General features: G+C 39.6%; 1 protein-coding gene across 1 annotated transcript; it reads left to right on the top strand.

Annotated features, from left to right (window-relative positions):
* The first annotated feature begins 3,298 nt into the window (after nucleotides 1-3,298).
* On the top strand, nucleotides 3,299-9,398 carry LOC105443283. Its single transcript, XM_030996946.1, has 4 exons — nucleotides 3,299-3,358; nucleotides 4,556-4,942; nucleotides 6,909-7,217; nucleotides 8,722-9,398. The coding sequence occupies exons 2-4, from the start codon at nucleotides 4,657-4,659 to the stop codon at nucleotides 8,970-8,972; spliced, it is 846 nt and encodes a 281-aa protein (XP_030852806.1). The 5' UTR covers nucleotides 3,299-3,358; nucleotides 4,556-4,656; the 3' UTR covers nucleotides 8,973-9,398.
* The last annotated feature ends 12,441 nt before the right edge of the window (nucleotides 9,399-21,839 follow it).

The following is a 21,839-nucleotide window of genomic DNA, read 5'->3' on the forward strand; positions in this document are numbered from 1 at the left end:
GCCTTCTGCAACAAAACTCAATTTTCCCTTTAAAGCTTACACTCAAACGTATTCAGCAAAGTTCCTTATTCAACCAGTCCACCTTTCATTCTTGACATAGGAAAACACAAAACACATCAAATTTAAAAGGGGTATGAATATTTCAGTTGTTAATTGTAGGTACACAGAGACTGTAACTGCGCTATTGTATATTGTTTGTGCCTGTTTAATATTTAATCTAAAGGTAACTCGATTGACTTTGCTTGCTGCTCGTCTTGCTATTCGCGAGTTTCATAATTTTACTCTTTTTACATCGTTATTTTGAGAGGCTTGTCCATCGTCTTCATAGATGTGATTTTTTGACTCCGTTCAGTAAAATAGAGCAATCTATTGATTTCTCATTGTGCATCATAGTTTTGACAAATTTAAGTTCCAACGGCAATTTTTATCCCACATCGATTGACTCGATATTTTTTCGTCATCTTGCCGTATTTTCACATCTGTCTCTTCAATGGTCGACCATCGTCATCGTCGTCCGTTGTGTCGTGCTGACTTGTTAAATATCTTCATCGTCATCGTTGTCGTCACGTTTTGTTTGAGTCATCATCGTCATCGCGAAGTAACTAATTATTTTTTTCACGCGTTCATCGTGAGCGATTTGATTTCTTCACACATCGCTTTCGAACTGATTGTTTTGTCATCGTGGACATTGTCCATTGACCGCCTGATCATCCACATCATCACTATCATCGTCTATTGACCGCGTCCCTGATATCATCATCACCCATATCATCGCGGTCATCATTATCATCAAGGATATCATCACTGACTGATCATCGCCTTCAACATCGTCTTCGTCGTCGGCAACATCCTTTCTTACCTTGCCGTGGATGATGATTTGGTTTGATATATTTATCTTGAACTCTTTCTCGATTATTGTTTGATGATCCTTTTTGCGCTCGTTATTTGCTGATTGCTGATTATATTTATCTATTCACTTGATCGTGACAGTGATTACTCTCTACATATGGGTTTCGTACTCCCTTTTAACGCGTTTACCACGTTTATTAACGTATTACTCTGTGTAACACACAGGAGATTAATTGCTCCCGTTTTGATTCAAATGATTCAAATGATTTTATTTCTCATGCAAAACATAATACAAGAATAATTATATCACAACAAATATGCAATGAAACGATAAATATAATGAAAATAGCACGAGAAAAGAGGAACTATCCAGTGATCACTGTTATTTTTGTGTTGATAATCGACGCCTTGTCCGCTCCCTTTGACATCAAATGTACATTGTGTGTATTTTTGTGCGCCTAAACAATTATATGAACCTCGATTATTTGTTTTGATTATATATATATATATATATATATATATATATTCCATTGTACATTCGTATTGTTTGAAAGTGGGATTTTTTACGGTAGATCAAAAACTTTAATAAAAGGTAGACCAAGGGGTAACAAACGGAGTGCTTTAAATTGTGATAGATGCGTGAATTTATCTCAGATACTAATTGGAACAGAGTTTGGTTATTTCTCTTTTTAGCATTTAAGCTATGGTCACAACTCAGAGCGGCGACCAACCGATTCGTAGCCTGCTCGGTCACCGCTGGAATTTAGGCACCGCCCAACGCTTTTTTGAGAAGTCGGGCAAGCTGTAGAGCTCCAGTGATGCCTGGGCTGTCCCCTGTCAATTTCCCGTCGGTCGCCGGTCAATTTTAGGTCAACAGTGGGCGAAATCGGGGAGCTTCTCCGCGCGGCGTCCCGGCAGTGACCGACTGATGTCCAACCGATTCCCGGGAGGCCTCCCATCGGCCACTGGCTGAATTTAAAGAAATTGTCCTAGCAACTTCGACTTTTGCCCTAAACCGCTCAACGACGAACGCTCGATTTGGTTGGTGCCCGGGCGGCGACAGCCCGGGCACCGAACGAATTTTGGGTGGCGAGTGAAAAGAGAGAAGGCGCCGCCCGAATTTTAACTCCGTGCTAGAATTTGGCGGCGACCCAGCCCGTTTTCCGATGCCCTAAAATCAAGCGGTGCCCGGGCGGCCAACGCTCGGTGTCCAAGCGGAATTGGTCAAAAACTCGCCGCCCGGCCGCCGAGCAGGTCACTTTTTGGTTGTGACCATAGATGATCGCATTCATATAGCAAGATACCCAACTGGGGAGTTCCTACAATTGGTTTGATTTTTTTTTGCAAGGATAATGAATTCAAACGGCTGAAGAATTATTCCGAAGGTTCACCATTGGAATGGTTCCAAAGTTATCTGTCTAATAGAACACAATTTGTAAAATATAATGAATCTGACTCTGAATTGCTATTAATTAAGCAAGGTGTTCCTCAAGGTAGTATCTTGGGCCCGTTATTATTTTTGCTCTTCATAAATGACATTGTTGAGTCTTCAAGGAAATTACATTATGTACTGTATGCCGATGACACAAACATCTTCTATTCTGGTAAAAGTTTGAAAGACTTAATTTTCGAAGCCAATGTTGAACTTCAAAAGGTTGCTACCTGGTTTTCAGCAGATAAACTAAAAATTAATCAGACCAAAACAAAGTTCATGATATTTAACTTTGGCAAAAAGAATGATACTTTAATTGAAAATGTTAATCTGACAATAGATGGTAACTGTATTGACCAGGTACAATTTGCAAATTTTTTAGGAGTTGCCATTGACAACAAACTTACATGGGCAAAACACATTGAATTAATTTCCAGGAAGATTCGGTCCCAAGTCGGTGTAATGAATAAGCTCAAAAGTGTTCTACCATCCTCTACCATGCTTTCTCTATACTATACCCTCATATATCCTTACCTAACGTTGTGGATGATGATGATGATGATGACCATTAAATTGCATGTTCTTCGTCTAAATTTAGATGACTCATTTGAAGAATTTTTGGCACGGATTACAAATTCGAACGAGAGGAAATAGAATTGGATGACCGATCAATAAATTTTTCCTTAATTAAATTAACATGACTCATTAGAAGAGCTTGTTGCATGCACACCGAACTTGAACGAACGAAAATGAAATCAAATGACCCTTTGTCGTAGCGATCACAACAATCGTGAATTTAAAACCATTGCAAAAAATAAAATGAGCGGGAAAACCTATATTAATCAAACAAGTACTAATGAATGCAGGCATATTAATCTCTGCAAGATGAAGCTTGCCAATAAGACCATTCTTTTTCGCCGTTTTGTCTCCTAGGCCTAGCTATGATTAAGATAGTAGCTCCTGCATTCTAACCTCAATCGCTTTGTCTAAACTTGTTCAAACTACAGATGGAAATCTATCATTCTTTGTTCGTTTTCCTCGTTGTATTCGGCCAATACTTCTCTTTCACTGAACAAGGTAAGTACAACATCCCACGTTTCCGTTAGTTATTCAAATATTATCAAGACGTCCCTTTTTTGTCCTTGTCATATTCTTATGCTGAAAATAGAAACAAATTCGTAGTTAACTTCCATTCCGGGGTAGGAGAAGCAGTGGTGGATCCAGGGGGGGGGGGGGGGGCGGCAACCCCTAGGATTTTTTTTGGTGGAAAAACACGTTCATTTTTTTAGATGGCCCCCTCTAGCGCTCAAGGGGGGGGGGGGGTTGCGGTTTTTTCAAATTTTCGAGGGCCGAAAAGAATTTAGTGCTCACTACCCCCTCCCCCTCCCACTGAGCCAATATCAAATTTTCGGGAGCAAAAACCCCCCAAAAAGAATTAGTGCTCACTACCCCCCTGCCCCCCCCCCCCCACTGAGCGAAATATTGACCGGAACGATTTTCAAATTTCAGCACACTAAATTTCAAATTTGCCCACCCCCCCCCCCCCCCCCTCCCTAAGAAATTCTGGATCCGCGCCTGAGGCGAAGTAGCACTGTTTCAATAGAATAAGTATTTATACACCCAACATCCTTGGTAAAAGTGTTCAATACCATGGTATATAGTTAGGAATCCTACCGACTTTGGACAATTTTGTGCTCGATATGGTAACGATTTATCCACATATTTATTTTCTTTTCATCAGCAGTGAACTAAGCAATTTATTTCTGGGAAACAAAAGACCAAGTTCGGTAACGACTAATACATTATTGATCATTTTAAAAAACATTGTGAGAAATATTTCATTACCTGGGCAAAGAACTTCCTTCTAGGATTGGACAACAATTATTCGTGCACCAACGGACACGATGGATACAAGCTTTCCCGACAGTTATAAAAGAGTGGAGGTAACCAGAGTGCCTATTTTCCCTTCCTCCATTTCCACTCTGTGAAGATCATCACGTCACATATAATGGAAAGTATGAGAAGTACGGTTCCGAATTATTTATATTTACGAGCTCTCTTTCATTATCATTCGATCTCCCTCTACATGTCTCTATCCTTGTTTCACCACTCCGCACAAATCTCTCTCTCTCTCTCCCTCCTGAACCCCTCTCTGTCTCTCTCTGTCTCTCTCTTTCTTTTGTATGTCTATCTCTCTCTGTTTCTGTCTGTCTGTCTTTATCTCCTCCCTTCTCCTAAATCCCTATTTTTCTCAATTTGTACTCTTTGTCACAGCTTGCAATCCAAATCAAAGCGAACACGGTGGGTCCTGTTACCATTTTTCCCTCGATGCGTCTGACTTCGAAACTTCAATAGCGTCATGTACCAGTCTTGGGATGCACTTGGTCTTCATCGGATCTCAGGACGAACAGGATTTCCTGATCGACAACGCCTTTGGCGACAAGTACTGGATAGGGTTATCCACAGTGACTTCGTTGGACAATGCAGCTACTTCAACATGGTTGGACGGCTCAAGCTTGACCTATATCAACTTCGCCAACTCATCATTGGCTTTTAATGCAGGAGGAGAGTGTTTCCGAATAGCAGGGCCAGATTTACAGTACAAATGGGCGGACAAGGGTTGTTCTGTAAAGGTCCATTATATCTGTGAAACAGAAAACGGTGAGTGCTGAGAAAGTTATATTTTATGATTCGGTATTGGACCTGATTTAGCTACTTTCAAAAACTTATAGGCCTACGCGAAACGTTAAATATAAGCGGTAAATATAATACATACCTACTCACACATGCATACACACACAGACACACACACACACCGACCTACATAAACGTGTATCCTCACGCGCGTGCACTCAATCACATAAACACACACGTATACACGCACACATGCCGCACACACGCGCACACGCAACCCCAACACACTCCCTCGCACACAATTATTTTATTCAATATCAAAACAATAAAAATAGTTCTTATGGAAAATTCATGAATTACGATCAAAGAAAAAATGAATGAAGACAGCACAAATATAAAACACACGCGCGCGCGCACACACACACACACACACACTAACACATTATCTATAAGTCTAATATTATAGTATTAATGACTGCTTTGAGACGCCTTGGGCAATAGCACAATTGTAACCTTCCCTTGAGCGTATAAAAACAACTATTTCTCGAATATTAAAGCAGTCATTAATACTTTTATATGCCGAAAAACAAAAAGTCAACTTATGACCCCACCTTGGCCTTTCTCTAGTTTATCTGCACGGTTGTTTTTTATGAGTGTATCTTTGAGAGTTACACTAGATTCTAGTCTAAGCAAGATATTTTTACAATTTTGGGGGTGGGCCGGCCCTGTGGGGAATATGGAGAAAAACCTGCGCTTTCATATGACACCTCACTTATTGAGTCTCACTGCACTTACGGATGCAAAGAGGATGTAAAACGTAAAAAAATCTTGCCATCCGTTGGAAAACGCTATACATCCGTTGTGTACTCATTGCATACGTGTTTCATACGCTATATCCATCGAGCATCCGTCCACTGTGATTTCATCCGCGCAAAAAGTTTTGAGCTGCACAAAACTTTAAGAACGGATGAACTTCCGCCGTGTACGATGTAAATCCGCGACAAATACGAGCAACACACGTTCTAAGTCCGTTATCATCCGTTAAACGTCCGCTGTATCCTCTCTGCATCCTCTGGGCATCCTCGCAACTCACACCTCACAAGGTACATGGAACGGGACTCTATACATCGTTAGTAGCACGGGAATAGAATGGATGAAAGCGTATGCATCTCGTATATAAAGTATTTAAAGCTGTCATCCACTTCCATCCGCTTTCATCCGCTAGGCTTCCGATGAACATCCGTTTAACATCCCGCTACATACTACCCACGTCCGTTATTTTCAGTTCTCTTATCGCAAATTTTCGCAAATTTTCGCAAATTTTGTCCATTTCTGGAGCGGATGAAAACGGATGGAGCCACCCTCGAAATTTTGCTCGTCCGCTGTGTCCTTTATGCATACGTTTTGTGTCCATCGGCCAGTGGGACCGGGCCATAAAGGTTTGAATTTCGAATTGAAAAAAAAAAACTTGACTTTTTTTGCATGGTCGCGCAATGCACGTAGACTGCATAGAGACTGCATTGCGTGCAATATCTATGGGAAGAGTTTTAGCACACAACATCGGGTGTGCGATCAGACACCCTAGACTACTAGATCTATTTTCGTCTACGTCTATGCTGGTACTCGTCAAAAGCATTTTACAGGAATAGTTAAAGTTTATGAATGCAATTTCGACCAATCAGATGGCTGGATTTCTTAAGTGAGGTATATAATTCTGAACATTGCCCCATCTTAATATTCCATCAACTATTTGGATATGATGAGTAACTCTGGTGATGATCTATAAACATTGCATGAACAACACATACAACTTAGAAACTTGCTCAAAAATAAATCTTCTAGTCCCTGCAACCAACTTTCATTAAGAAGGGGGAGATCTGAATGAAATTTGAACTTTTGATGAGCACAGAGCTCGATCTCCGGCCTTTACAGAGATCTCATATACTTTGGAAAAAATCAGAGATGTATGAGCCATAATACTCTATTCCTACAGGTATATCCAGTGAAGCAACCGAAGAAGTCATGGTTACTGAAGCCATGGTTACGGAAGTTCTCCCAAATGGTTCCTCCGGACCGTCGATGACAACAAACGATGAACACGACGTGTCCACAAGCATCGTATCATCGTCATCGACAACAACTACACCAGCGCAAGACCCAGCAACATCTACCTCTGCGACAGGGCAAGCCTCAGGGACTTTTGTAGATTCAACAGAGAGCACTTCTGCAACACCGGACCCGTCACCTGTACCCACTACCCAGTCAGTACCTACGACTGCAACCTTGTCACCTAGAGATAAAGGTAAACATATTGTCTAGATCACGCTTTAAAGGGATCCGGTAACTTTGTCTCAGATTCTGAAACAAAATTCTGGATTTAGCTCATGCTGCAATAATAATTGTAAACTGTTAGGTCAGTCAGGAATCCCATGACTTTTACAAGCCGATCGCCTGTCTGATTATCAAGATATTTATGATTGGAAATCGAAACCAAAGTTTGCGTTTGCCTAACGGTTTTCATAACACTACAGTCTATTGGGGAAAACGAGTATGGTAAAACCGGTCAATCAAAGATTTTTAAACTTTATTTAGGCACTTCTTGATCATTTTGAAGCGCAATTTTGTTAGGGCTTCAATATTACACCATATCACAGACACTGATAACACGTAGGGCCGTGCATCTCAGATTTAGCATTGTTAAACGATCCCTTTAAGTGGAAGAAAAAAAAACTTCCGTTTCAGTTATTCACTTTTAAAAGATGATTCATGTGCACTTCCTGAAAGGTTCTATTATTAATAATAGTAGTAATAATTTGGCGTCACCTTTGGCTGAGAGGCCGAAAAGCGAGCTGAATCATTGTAACCCTCGGGTCTCTCCTCCCGCTATAACTGATTGGGGGTTTGCAGGTGGAACACTACAACGGGGTTTCCCCCTACTTTTATAAGAATAGTGCAGTGGATTCTTGACGTGCAAAAGTGGTGACTCTCCTCTACACGGGGCCTCCATTTAACGTCCTATCCGAGGGACGGAGTGTTTTCCACTTAACATAGCCTGGGTCTATGAAATAACGGGAGGGGCACGTTAGCATTCAACGCAGGCTTCAGTTACCCACCTGGGTTGGATGCAAACCCGAGATCTTTGGTTCGACAGGCAGACGCTTTACCGACTGAGCCAACTCGCCTCCTCTATGTCCCATTTGCAGGCCAAAAAATGAAAAGGTTAATTCCAGCGGCATTTGAAAGATAATACTAATTTAGAACTTCCCTCAAAACGATAGGGCTTGAAAATTTCTTTTTGTGGGGGAATAACAACCATTAGTTGTCAAATCGCAAGTTTAGGGATTGCAATCATTTTAGTAAATTGTCCGATTTCAGACCCTTGTACCGAATGGTGTACGTTTTGTGCTGCGCAAAGATTAAATCACTTTAATTTTGGCCATTACAAGAAGTGGGTTATTGAAGTAGACAAATGCTCATGTACACTTTACAGCTCATTTTATGTATGTTATTACCAAGGAAAAAATAAAGTGAGTCAGTCACTCAATAGTGTCTGACAGTGGAGTCTAGAAATTAAACGGGTTTCCTTGCATAGTTTGAAAGCTAGCTAGGACACTGCTAACCTTTAAATTTCAAAGATAGGACATACGTGACATATTTATAATTCTTGCAAACTTCTACAGAATTCGATGTTGGCTGCAAATTGGACATAGCACCTTTACATATCATTTGATTTTGGAATGCCAGGTCCGTTGTTCTGTAGTGTATTCATACATTTCATGTTGTAAGTTGTTATATTGTCATTGCAGTTCTGAAGCGTACTTCCACAATCTTAAAGCTCTCGGTCAACAATGCAAGACTTCTCGATGCCTACGTGCATGCTTCATTCCGAGTCTCCTCTTTGATCAGTTGCACACAACACTGTTTTGCTGACGTCACTTGCTCTTGCGTCACCTACATTGCCCACGAGAGGGCATGCTTGCTTGGCGAGGAATGCCAGGGGGCATCTGGAGTCAGATATGATAAACGTCCTGGAGCTAAAACATATTTAAGGGCTTAAATTCATCAACTGACAATTCAGGATTGATTCGTCGACATGGTCAATAACAAAAATTATGAATAGCAAGCTGCAATTTACTGTAAAATTAACTGTAAAATACAGTCTTGACTAAGTCATTTTCCCCCAGAGATGGCGCTAGACCAGTTTTACATACAGATCCTATAGAGTTTTAATATAAACAATTACAAGGAGCTGTTTATACGAAAAGAGAGCTCTTTTAATTTGGTTTTGAGTCAGACCATTTTTGTTCCTTTTGTAGAAAAAAAGTAGAAACATATCAACATTTATTTTTAGATTGTCTTAAAGTTAAAAGATTATGGCAGGAGGTAATTCAAAAGTTACATTTAATCGAAACTGACATTGATTATTGGAAACCCTTTTTTATGGGAATATCCGGCAATACTGCTAGAATATTTGTAATAAATTGTATCATAATTTATTTCTAGTAAAGTATATCATTTTTATTTCTAGAAAAAAAGGAATTCTGACTCTGCCATCTGTACAAAAAGTAGTACATATGCTTAAAGATTACAGAGACGAGGAATACAAAGTAGCCTTCAAAAAGGGGAAACTGTAGATGCACTTACAGAAATGGGAACAAATCGATGCATTTTTACTTTAATGGATGTGGGTATTATTATTATTATTATTATTATTATTATCACTATTAATTCGCTCTCTTGTACAGGTGGACAAACCGGAACAGGTTGCATGCAGTGTGTGTGTCGGCGTGAAGGGGGTGTGAGGTGGTTGGGCTAGAGGGAGGGGGGGGGGGGTGAAGAGGTTTGTGTGGTGTGAGTTGAGGGTTTGTGAGTGTGTGATTGGGTTGGGCTAGGTAAAATTCATACCTTCCTCTATGGTTTTTTTGCTTATTAACTGTTACATGCAAGAACAGATGTACAAACATGTATGATCTGAGATTTTTCTATGTTCATTGTAATTCATTGTATCGTACGTAGATCTTGCTTTGTATTACATACTGTGATAATTCTTTGGTAATGTGAATTTTATGAGGAAGGAAATCTCCGGAACATGTTGAATGCAGTGTGTGTGTGTGTGTGTGTGTGCTGTATTTGTGTTTATGTGTGTGAAAGGGGGTGTGGTGTGGGTGGGCTAGAGGGGAGGGGGTGTCATGAGTTTGTTGGTGTGAGAATGTGTGACAGGATGGTACTATTAAACTTTAAACCTTCCTCTACTGTTATTTTGATTATACACTGTTACATGCAAGAAAAAATGTAGAATCATGTAGAATCTTAGATTTTGTCTATGTTCATTGATTGATGTTACTCATGAAGTGTCTAGCATCAAAGATCTTGTTTTATATTGATTATTTTGATAATTTCTTGTTATGTGAATTTCTTGTTATGTGAAATTATGAGGTAGGAAATAAAATATCATTTAAAAAAAATATATATATTAGTTTTCCAATATAGGATCTCTTTGCAGCTTTATGATGCTCAAGAGAACCGTAGAAACGTTCATAGAAATAATAATGGCTCGACAATCAATATCACCCCCCTCCCCAAAAAAAACAACAACAAACAAACAAAAACAAACATTATGAGCTGTATCGCTTAGCGCCATCTCTCGGGGAAACGACTTTGGGCAAGAAAGTATGTTTTGTATAAAATAGAATGGATATAAAGCATTATTTCTTTAGGCCATTTTAAGAATCAAATTGTAATATTTTCTCTCTGCTAAACGTTACACTGCTACAAATAATTTTGTGCAATAGAATACAAACAAAATTCTTTTAACACTTCACAATTCTAAATCTTTCGTAATTTATAAACTTGGAGTATAGTTCAAAATGCTGTATATAAAAACTGTGTCAGATTGTGCACTGAACTTAAGTTTAAGTTCAGTGAATGTGAGCTTTTGTTTTTAGTTTTTCACCGTACAAAACTAAATAATTCATGGATAATCTTGTTGAATACAACTTTACATAATATCTGTCAAGTCTATGTATTTAGTAAACAGTCATATTACCTAATGAAATTAAAAAAATATCTTTAAAATAGCATTTCTTTCTTGACGTAGATTGTAATCCTGATGCGGAATAAATCTTTACCGTTTGTCTTTAGAAAATCTCTTGTATTTATATGTACTCATTTCAAACATGATTATCACACAACTTTAAGAGGCTAAAATTTTGGATTGACGTAATCATTCAGTCGGCATTATTCTACACATCATTGAGAAAAGAAGGATTAGTGTTAAACATTGCACTTCCGTCGATTGTATCTAGAAAAGCCACTGTATTGTTAAATCTTTAGCCTTTGCACTGATTAAGGTGATGGGGAGAGAGAGAGAGAGAGAGAGAGAGAGAGAGAGAAATAGAGAGAGAGAGATAGAGAGAGAGTGAGAGAGAGAGAGTGTGTGTGTGAGAGAGAGAGAGATCCACGATATAAAACAAACAAACCCAAACGAGCTTATTAATTTCTAACTAATAGGCTATACTAAAATATTAAGCAACATTTATGTAAGTCCGTTTCGTCATGTTGACCACACTATAAGGCTCGCGCTCTGTAGGAATTTTGCCTCCTTCCTGCAGTGAAATTATATATTTCATAATAATAATTTTGTGTTTTTTGTATGAAATCAACGGATCGGGCGACAGAGCTTTATTACCATGTCACAATTTGGCATACGACATTCCTCTAATTCTTAGTTTGAGAAAGTCATTTTTTAAATGTAATTTTGTCTTTCCAACCCAGTGGCGGATCCAGGAATTTCTTACAAGGGGGGGGGGGGGGGGAGGGGCAGAAAATCGCATGGGGTGAAATATATGGAAAACGATGGAGCGAGGCGTCAGCGGCGAGCAAGCGTAGCGCCCAAGCGGGGGTGGGTCTTACAGGGGTCAGAACCCCTCCCATGCAAAGTAGGAAGCATTTGCAAGTTTAGAACCACATTCGGCGCATAAACGTCTACCGGCACTTTCTGGGAAAAAAACGAGGCCTTGTGATTGGTTGCTGCACAATGCACAAAAACGGTCGTCTGATTCTTCACCAGTAGTACAACAATTATCTCGAGTGTATAAACTGTGTTGTCATTCCATTATTCTTTTAAAAAAAAATGCAATTCCTTATGCTCTCGCACCTCTCTTCTATCGTTGTTTAAAGGTAAAGACCAGTTATGGTCATGCGATTGCATTGTGAAAGAAACGTTGTGGAATCGATCAGAAAAGGTTGATCATCTAGCATCTAGCATCTGCAAGGTTCTGGAATCATCAAAATGATAAGAAATTTGGCCCATTCTTCGTAAAGTTACAAGCACTATACACAGAAAGATGTATATGGGACTACCCTATATCTCTCAAAGACCATGAGAGAAACAAATCTACCAAATATGTGAATTAGTAGGCGGTTTCCCGGCAAATTTTTTATCATCATGTATTAGTCAAAACATATTCTTTCGCATGATTGGTAATGAGAGCTTCCATTTAATTTTTTGAAATTGGGGGTTTCCAATACTGGTCTTTACCTTTAATTGTCCTTCATTGTTTTCCTTTCTCCTTTACCTCACAAATATTCTCTCTTTCCCCTTTCCCCCTTGTTGATCTCTTTTTTGTTTGTTCTTCTTGTGCTTTTTTCGGGGGGGGGGGGGGGGGCGGGGGCTACACGCCTGGCAAGAGGGACCCCATATTATGTGTGTCGTAATTCTCAAATGAAAGTTAATTTTGAGTTTGCTTCTCGCTTAGTTTGATGGAAAATAAATAGGCCTCCTCTCAAATTGGCCCAAAACATCTTTATTTTCTTGTAAATAGCGATTAAAAAAAAAGACAACGGGTCCGGCTGGTTGTGCGTAATATAACCAGCATTTTTTGTGTGTGTGTCCCAAAATTTGAAAATTTGGCCGATCGATAATTTGTTTCGTGGGGGGGGGGGGGGGGGTCAGCTTTTTGGGGTTACCGATTACCACAATTTTTTAATTTTTTAATTGTTTTAATTATTTTTTTAATTTTAATTAAAACAAAAATTGAAGGGGGGGGGGGGGTTATCTCCAAAACACACACATACAAAAGTTTAAGAGGAATGGGGTTAACCCCCCTCCCTGCGTACGTGCCTGCGCCTAATAAATGTTGTGTATTATTATTATTTGATGTGTTTTGCTTTCCAATTTTCAAAAATGGCACCAGGGTGACCTACAACTTGTAATTTACCATACGTGGTATTTTTCCACTCCGCCAGTATGGCTTTGCAAACATGTTCAAACCGGTTTTGTCTTGTTTGTTAATATATTCAATTGTTACGTACATTGTCAATTAATGTGTACAGCGCGTATTAATTAATTATTGTTATTGATTTATTATGCGTAGTTCAACCAATCACGCTGATGTGGTGATTGGGCCATCAGGAACCAGGGAGATTGTGTTTGTATAGAGAGTTAACAACTAAATTATTCATACCCTTACCAAGTTTTGTAAATGTTAAAGCATTACACAAAATTGAATGTTCCGATGCATGTTTCTTGAGGATGTGACATATTAAAGGGATAGTTGAGTTCTTGATTAAGACCGCAAATGCCTTCAAAGTGCATGGTTATTGCTCTTATTCTTATATATGACATATCTAGTGCCCTTTTAGAACCTCAAATTGCTATAAAGGTAATTTTAGACCCCAAAATGTGTGATTCTTTAGTAAAAATACGATCATACCAATTCAGCTCCACTTTCAAAACAATACGGTGACCATTAGTTAATTAATTGTTATTAATTACAATACACGGACCGGCTAGTTCTGCGTATTATAACCAACACGAACAAGCCAACAGAAAGCCCATATTGGCATTGGCTGGAATAAACCGTATAAGGAGCTATCTCGTTTTTTCAACGGCTGGTTCAAAATTATCGAATTTGTTGTGGGGCCCCATAAATATTAGAAATGGTTATATATATGGATATTCAAGCCGCCTCTGAACCGATTTTGATCAAACAAAGATGATTTTGTCATCTTAATTGTATATTCTTTAAAATTTGACACTCAGCTTTTCATTATCTCACACAAAATATTTTGTGTAGCGCCTTCTGCAACAAAACTCAATTATCCCTTTAAAGCTTACACCTAAACGTATTCAGCAAAGTTCAGTTATTCAACGTACAGTCCACCTTTCATTCTTGACTTATGAAAACACAAGAAACTTCAAATTTATAAGGGTTATGAATATTTCAGTTGTTAATTGTAGGTACACAGAGACTGTTACTGCGCTATTGTATATTGTATGTGCCTGTTTAATATTTAATCTAAAGGTAACTCGATTGACTTTGCTTGCTGCTCGTCTTGCTATTCGCGAGTTTCATAATTTTACTCTTTTTATACCGTTATTTTGAGAGACTTGTTCATCGTCTTCATAGAAAACAGAGCAATATATTGATTTCTCATTGTGGATCATTGTTTTGACAACTTCAAGTTTCAACGGCAATTTTTATCAAAGGCCGTGGCAGTCGCAGATTTTCTGTCTCTTTTTATCATTATCATCAAGGATATCATCGCTGAGTGATCATCGCCTTCAACATCGTCTTTGTCATTCACATCACCGTCACCATCGTTGACAACATCCTTCCTTAAATACCTCGCCTTGGATGCTGATTTGGTTTGATATATTTATTTTGAACTCTTTCCTGATTATTGTTTGATGATCCTCGGTGAGCTCTTATTCGCTGGTTAATTATTATATTTTTGTGTATGATTGTATATGTATCTATTCACTTGATCGTGACAGTGATGACACTCTACATGTGAGTTTCGTACTCCCTTTTGTCGCGTTAACCTCGTTTATTAACGTATTATTTTTTGTAACACATGGGAGATTAATTGCTCCCGTTTTATCCAGTGAGCACTGTTATTTTTGTGTTGATTATTGACGCCTTGTCCTCTCCTTTTGGGGGACGGGGGGGGGGGGACACGTCCCCCCCCCCCTCAATTTTTTTAGGGGGGATAGTCCCCCCCTGGAAATTTGAAAAATTGCAAAACAAATTGTATAGCATATACTGAATAATGACTGCAACACACTTTTAGGCTCTGGAAGGCCCGAGAGTGCAGCGTTTAGACTAATAAAATTGCAAAAAAAATATCGCTCGGTCGCTACGCCCTCTCGCATAACATCCTCGTTTAAAAAAAAAAATCGCATTTCGTCCCCCCCGGTCATTAACAGAAATCGCCGCCCCTGATTGTGTGTATTTGTGTGTGCCTAAACCACTGAATTTAAAGAAATTGCCCGGCAGCCGGCCGTTGATCGGCAGAGCATCTGCGGGTGTCTCGTAGGCCGAAAATACGCTTGGTTCCCGGGCGGTCGCCGCCCGGGCACCGACCTAATCGAGCGACCAGTGACCAACTGATCTCCCAGCGGCGATGGGGCGGCGACTGATCGACAGCCTTTGACCTAAATCGCTCGACAGCGAACGCTCGGTTAGGTCGGTGCCCGGGCGGCGACATCCCGGGCACCGAACGTATTTTGGGCGGCGAGTGAAAAGTCATCGATGCCCTAAAATCAAGCCTTGCCCGGGCGCGTCTTATCTTTTCGTACCACGGCCGCCGAGCAGGTCACTTTCTGGGGGTTGTGACCATAGACGATCGCATTCATAGCTAGATAAATTTATTGGCACCCCAACCACCCAACTGGGGAGTTCCTACAACTCGTTTGAAAATTTGTTGCAAGGATAATGAATTCAAGCGGGTGACAATTATTTCGAAGGTTCACCGTTAAATTCGCTGTTCTTCATCTAAATTTAGGTGACTCATTTGAAGATTTTTTTTGCACGGATTACAAATTCGAACGAGAGGAAATAGAATTGAATGATTGATCATTAAAATGTTGTTTTACTTATTATTTAGAGCTTGTTGCATGAAAACCTAACTTGAACGAACGCAAATGAATTCGAATGGCATTTTGCCGTGGCGATCACAACTATCGTGAATTTGAATGCTCTTAACATTAAATTGAATAACCAAATTGCAAAACTGGGCGGGAAAACCTATATTGATCATTCAGGTACTAATGAACGTAGGCATACGTGTATCTCTGCAAGATAAAGCGTGCAAATAAAACCATTATTTTTTCGCCGCTTTGTCTCCTAGCTACAAGTTAGATAGTAGCTCCTACATTCTAACTTCAATCTCTTTGTCTAAACTTGTTCAAACTACAGATGGACATTCATCATTATTTGTTCGTTTTCTTCGTTGTAATCGGCCAATACTTCTCTTTCACTGAACAATGTCAGTACAAAATCCCACGTGTCCGTTAGTTATTCAAATATTATCCAGACGCCCCTTTTTTGTTCATGTCATATTCTTATATAATAATAGCAAATAATTCGTAGTTGACTTCCAATGCGAGGTAGCCGAAGTAGCACTGTTTCAATAGAAGAAGTGTTTATACACCCCAAAACCTTGGTGAAAGTTTTCAACACCATGGTATATAGTTAGGAATCCTACCGACTCCGGATAATTTTGTGCTCGATCTAGTAACGATTTGTCCACATATTTCTTTTCTTTTCATCAGCAGTGAACTAAGCAATTTATATCTAGGTTACAAAAGACCCAGTTCGGTAATGACTAATACATTTTTGATCATTTTTAACAACAATTATTCGTGCACCATCGGACACGATGGATACAAGCTTTCCCGACACATAGTTCAGGTAACCAGAGTATCTATTTTCCCTTCCTCCATTTCCACTTTGTGAAGATCATCACGTTACATATAATGGAAAGTATTAGAAGTAAGGTTCCGAATTATTATATTTTCGAGCTCTCTTTTATTTTTATTCGATCCCCCTCTACATGTCTCTATCCTTGTTTCACCACTCCGCACAAATCTCTCTCTCTCTCTCTGTCGGTCTGTCCCCCCTCCCCTCTTCCCTCTCCCCAATCCCTACATCTCTCCATTTTCTCTCTTTGTCACAGCTTGCAGTCCAAATCAAATCGAATATGGCGGGTCCTGCTACTATTTCTCCCTCGATTATTCTGACTTCGACACGTCAAGAGCATCATGTGCCAGTCATGGGATGCACCTGGTCTTCATCGGATCTGAGGACGAACAAGATTTTCTGGTCGTCACCGGCCCCGAAAACGAGTACTGGATAGGGTTATCCGAAGTGACTTCGCGTGACAATATACCCACTGCAACATGGTTGGACGGCTCAAGCTTGACCTATTTCAACTTCGCCGACTCACCATTGACTTTTAATCAAGGAGGAGAGTGTTTCCAAATATCGTGGACGGGGTCACAATACGAATGGAAGGACAAGCTTTGTTATATGCAGTTATATTATATCTGTGAAACAGAAAACGGTGAGTGCTGATAAGCTTATATTTTATGATTAGGTGTTTTACTTTGATTTAGCTACGTTTAAAAAGCTGATAGGCCTCTGCGAAAACCTTACTTTGAATATAAACAGTATAGAAACACACATAAGCTACCTAAACAAACACACAGCCATACATACACACACGCACACACACACACACACACACACACGCACAAACACATTATGTAAATGTCTAATCTTTCTGAACATTGCCCCTCTGAATATTCCATCAACTATTTGAATATGATTAGTCATTCTTGATGATCTTTACACAATTCATGAGCAAAACATACAACTTAAAAACTGGCTTGAAATTAAATTTTCGAGACCCTGCAACCAAGTTTGATTGAGAAGGAGAGATCTGAATGAACTTTTTGATGAGCACAGAGCTGGATCTCCGGCCTTTACAGAGCTCTCATATATTTTGAAAACAAAAATCATATATGTATCAGCCATAATACTCTACTCATACAGGAATATACAGTGACGCAACCGAAGAAGTCATGGTCACTGAAGCCATGGTTACGGAAGTTCCCCCAAGTGGTTCCTCCGGACCGTCGATGACAACAAACGATGAAAACGACGTGTCCACAAGCATCGCATCATCGTCATCAACAACACCAGCGCAAGAACCAGCAACATCTACCACTGCGACAGGGCAAACCTCAGGGACTTGTGAGGAGTCGACAGAATGCACTTCTGCAACACCCGACCCGTCACCTGTACCCACTACCCAGTCAGTACCTACGACTGCAACCTTGTCACCTAGAGATCAAGGTAAACATATCATCTAGATCACGCTTTAAGTGGATGTAAAAAATTCCGTTTCAGTTATTCACATTTAAAAGATGATTCATGCGCACTTCCTTAAAGGTGCTATTATTATTGTTAGTATTATGTATTTAGCGTCACCTGTGCCGATGGGAGGCGAAAAGCGAGCTGAATCACTGTAACCCTTGGGTCTCTCCTCCCGCTATAACTGATTGGGGTGTGTAGGTGGATCACTACAACGGGGTTTCCCCCTACTTCTATAAGAATAGTGCATTGGATTCTTGACGTGCAAAAGTGGTGACTCTCCTCTACACGGGGCCTCTATTAAACGTCCTATCCGAGGGACGGGGTGTTTTCCACTTAACATAGCCTGGGTCTATGAAATAACGGGAGGGGCACGTTAACACTCAACGCAGGCTTCAGTCACCCGCCTGGGTTGGATGCAAACCCGAGATCTTTGGTTCGACAGGCAGACGCTTTACCGACTGAGCCAACTCGCCTCCTCTATGTCCCATTTGCAGGCCAAAAAATGAAAAGGTTAATTCCAGCATTATCTTCCGGCATTTGGAAAATAATACTAATTCAGAACTTCCCTCAAAACGAAAGGGCTTGAAAATTCCTTTTTGTGGGAAAATAACAACCTTTAGTTGTCTAATCGAAAGTTTAGGGATTGCAATCGTTTTAGTAAATAGTTTGAATAGTACCCTTGTACAGAATGGTGTATGTTTTGTGCTGCGCAAAGATTCAATCAGTTTAATTTTGGCCATTACAAGAAGTGGGTTATTGATGTAGACAAAATGCATATGTAAATTTTACAGCTCATTTTACGTATGTTATTACCAACGAAAAAATGAAGTAAGTCAGTCACTCACTTAATAGTGTGTGACAGTGGAGTCTAGAAAGTAAACGGGTTTCCTTGCATAATTTTAATACTAGGACACTGCTTACGTTTGAATATCAAAGATAGGATTATGTGACATATTCATAATTCTGCAAAGTTCTACAGAATTTGATGTTGGCTGCAAATGGGACATAGCACCTTTAAATAATATTTGATTTTGGAATTCCAGGTCCGTTGTTCTGTAATGTATTCATATATTTCATATTGTTGTAAGTTGTTATGTTGTCATTGCAGTTCTGAAGCGTACTTCCACAATCTTAAAGCTCTCGGCCGACAATGCAAGACTCCTCGATGCTTACGTGCATGCATCATTCCGAGTCTCCTCTTTGATTGGATGCGCACAACACTGCTTTGCTGACGTCACTTGCTCTTGCGTCACCTACATTGCCCACGAGAGGGCATGCTTGCTTGGCGAGGAATGCCAGACGGCATCTGGAGTCAGATATGATAAACATTCTGGAGCTAAAACATATTCAAGGGCTTAACTTTATCAACTGACATTTCAGGATTGATTCGTCGACATGGTCAATAACAACAATTATGAATAGCAAGCTGTAATTTACTGTAAATTTAACTGTAAAATACTGTCTTGACTTTTAGTCATTTTCCCCGAGAGATGGCGCTAGACCAGCTTTACATACAGATCCTATTTTAGTTTTCCAATATAGGATCTCTTTGCAGCTTTATGATGCTCAAGAGAACCGTATAAACGTTCATAGACATAATAATGGCTCGACAATCAATATCACCCCTCCCCCCCCCCCAAAAAAAAAGGGGAAAAAAAAGAATGGTTGGACGATTCTGCGTAGCACATTATGAGATGTATCGTCTAGCGCCATCTCTGGGGGGAAACGACTTTGGGCAAGAAAGTATGTTTTGTATAAAGTAGTGTGGACATAAAGCATTATTTCTTGAGGTCATTTTAAGAATCGAATTATAATATTTTCTCTCTGCTAAACGTCACACTGCTACAAATAATTTTGTGCAATAGAAAACAAACAAAATTCTTTTAACACTTCACAATTCTAAATCTTTCGTAATTTATAGTTCAAAATGCTGTATAAAAAAACTGTGTCAGATTGTGTTCTGAACTTAAGTTTAAGTTCAGTGAATGTAAGCTTTTGTTCCTAGTTTTTCACCGTACAAAACTAAACAATTCATGGATAATCTTGTTGAGTACAACTTTACATAATATCTGTCAAGTCTCTGTATTTAGTAAACAGTCATATTACCTAATGAAATTAAAAAATATATCTTTAAAATAGCATTTCTTTCTTGACGTAGATTGTAATCCTGATGCGGAATAAATCTTTACCTTTTGTCTTTAGAAAATCTCTTGCATTTATATTTACTCATTTCAAACATGATTATCACACAACTTTAGGAGGCTAATATTTTGGATCGACGTCAAACATTCTGTCGGCATTATTCTACACATCATTGTGAAAAGAAGGATTAGTGTTTAACATTGCACTTCCGTCGATGGTATCTAGAAAAGCCACTGTTTTGTTAAATCTTTAGCCTTTGCACTGATTAAGGTGAGGGGAAAAATAGAGAGACACTGAGAGAAAGAGAAAGAGACGGGGAGAGGGAGAGAGAGGAAGAGAGGGAGAGAGAGAGAGAGAAGAGAGAGAGAGAGAGAGAGAGAGAGGAGAGAGGGAGGGAGAGAGAGAGAGGGGGAGGGGGAGGAGGGAGGGAGGGAGGGCGAAGGGGCGAGGGCGAAGGGGCGAGGGCGAAGGGGCGAGGGGATGCGGGAGATGCTCCATCGAAAGAAAAAAAATGAAATATTCACAATATAAAACATACAAGCCCAAACGAGCTTTTTAATTTCTAACTAGTAGGGAAAAGGGAACACTAACAACAAAAATTATAATTCAATTTTGATATATGTCTTTTTTTGTTACGGGGAGCCCATAATAAAAGGGTCGCACTTTGGAGGAATTTCGCCACCTTCCTACAGTGTAAATACATATTTCATAATACTGATTTTGATAATAAAAAAGGAAAAATGATTTTGATAATAAAAAAGGAAAAATGATTTTGATAATAAAAAAGGAAAAATAATGTTCATTAAATTATTGATTGGGGAAAATGTCCCATGTAGTGATCATAACTCTTCAAGCTATACACGTATAGGTGCTTCTAAAAAGAGTTGTATTTTTAGTTTGTTTATGCCGTCTTTATCTCCAACAACCGTTATCAGCTGCTAATGTTTATTACACCCTTTTAACTGACCGGATACCCACTTACTACACCTGGGTCGAGTGAGACAAATGTATTTACAGGAACGTCATTGCTATGCCAGGGCCTCGAACCCGTTACCTTCCCATCCACAGTCGGGCGTTTGAAACCCTCGACAACATGACAATGTCACCTCTTGATGGTTGAGAAAAAATAAGGGAAAAGATAATGTCTGTTTGTAGCTAGAACGGCGTTTAACAAAGAGTTAACATTCTGCTTGTTCTGAGTTGGTCTATTAACAGGATGTGCATGTGTGATGGCGGAGTGGTAAGGATATGCGATTTGTCACATCGCTGATTCCGTTCTAAATCAGGAAAACAAGTATCTGTTTCTCGAGAGGAGGGGGGGGGGGGTCTTGGACATGAGGAAGCGTGGAAGGAAGTGGGGTGGGCGAAGGGAGGGGCGGGGTGACAGAGGGAGAAAGAGTTTAGGAAAAGGTTGAGGGAGAGACGGAGAGAGAGTGAGAGAGAGAGGGAGAGAGATTGGTATAGGTTTTATACATTTTATTATATTTTCTATGAAGTAAAACAGAAAACATGTATTGCAAGTGTTAAAAGGGGGTAGAGGTTTGAACAAACTTAAACAAAACAATTTATACAGACTGATTTTAAAAAATGCTACATGTTTTTTCTAAGAAAATTACCAA

The sequence above is a fragment of the Strongylocentrotus purpuratus genome, unplaced genomic scaffold (genome assembly GCF_000002235.5).
Source record: "Strongylocentrotus purpuratus isolate Spur 01 unplaced genomic scaffold, Spur_5.0 spur5_scaffold_3, whole genome shotgun sequence".
Lineage (NCBI taxonomy): Eukaryota > Metazoa > Echinodermata > Echinoidea > Camarodonta > Strongylocentrotidae > Strongylocentrotus > Strongylocentrotus purpuratus.

What these genes read in the sequence shown, in the direction of transcription:
- LOC105443283 (XM_030996946.1), top strand. Translation starts at nt 4,657, where the DNA reads ATGCACTTGGTCTTCATCGGATCTCAGGACGAACAGGATTTCCTGATC. An exon ending in TATCTGTGAAACAGAAAACG is followed by an intron (nt 4,943 to 6,908) that starts GTGAGTGCTGAG and finishes CTATTCCTACAG; the next exon opens with GTATATCCAGTGAAGCAACC. An exon ending in CTTGTCACCTAGAGATAAAG is followed by an intron (nt 7,218 to 8,721) that starts GTAAACATATTG and finishes TTGTCATTGCAG; the next exon opens with TTCTGAAGCGTACTTCCACA.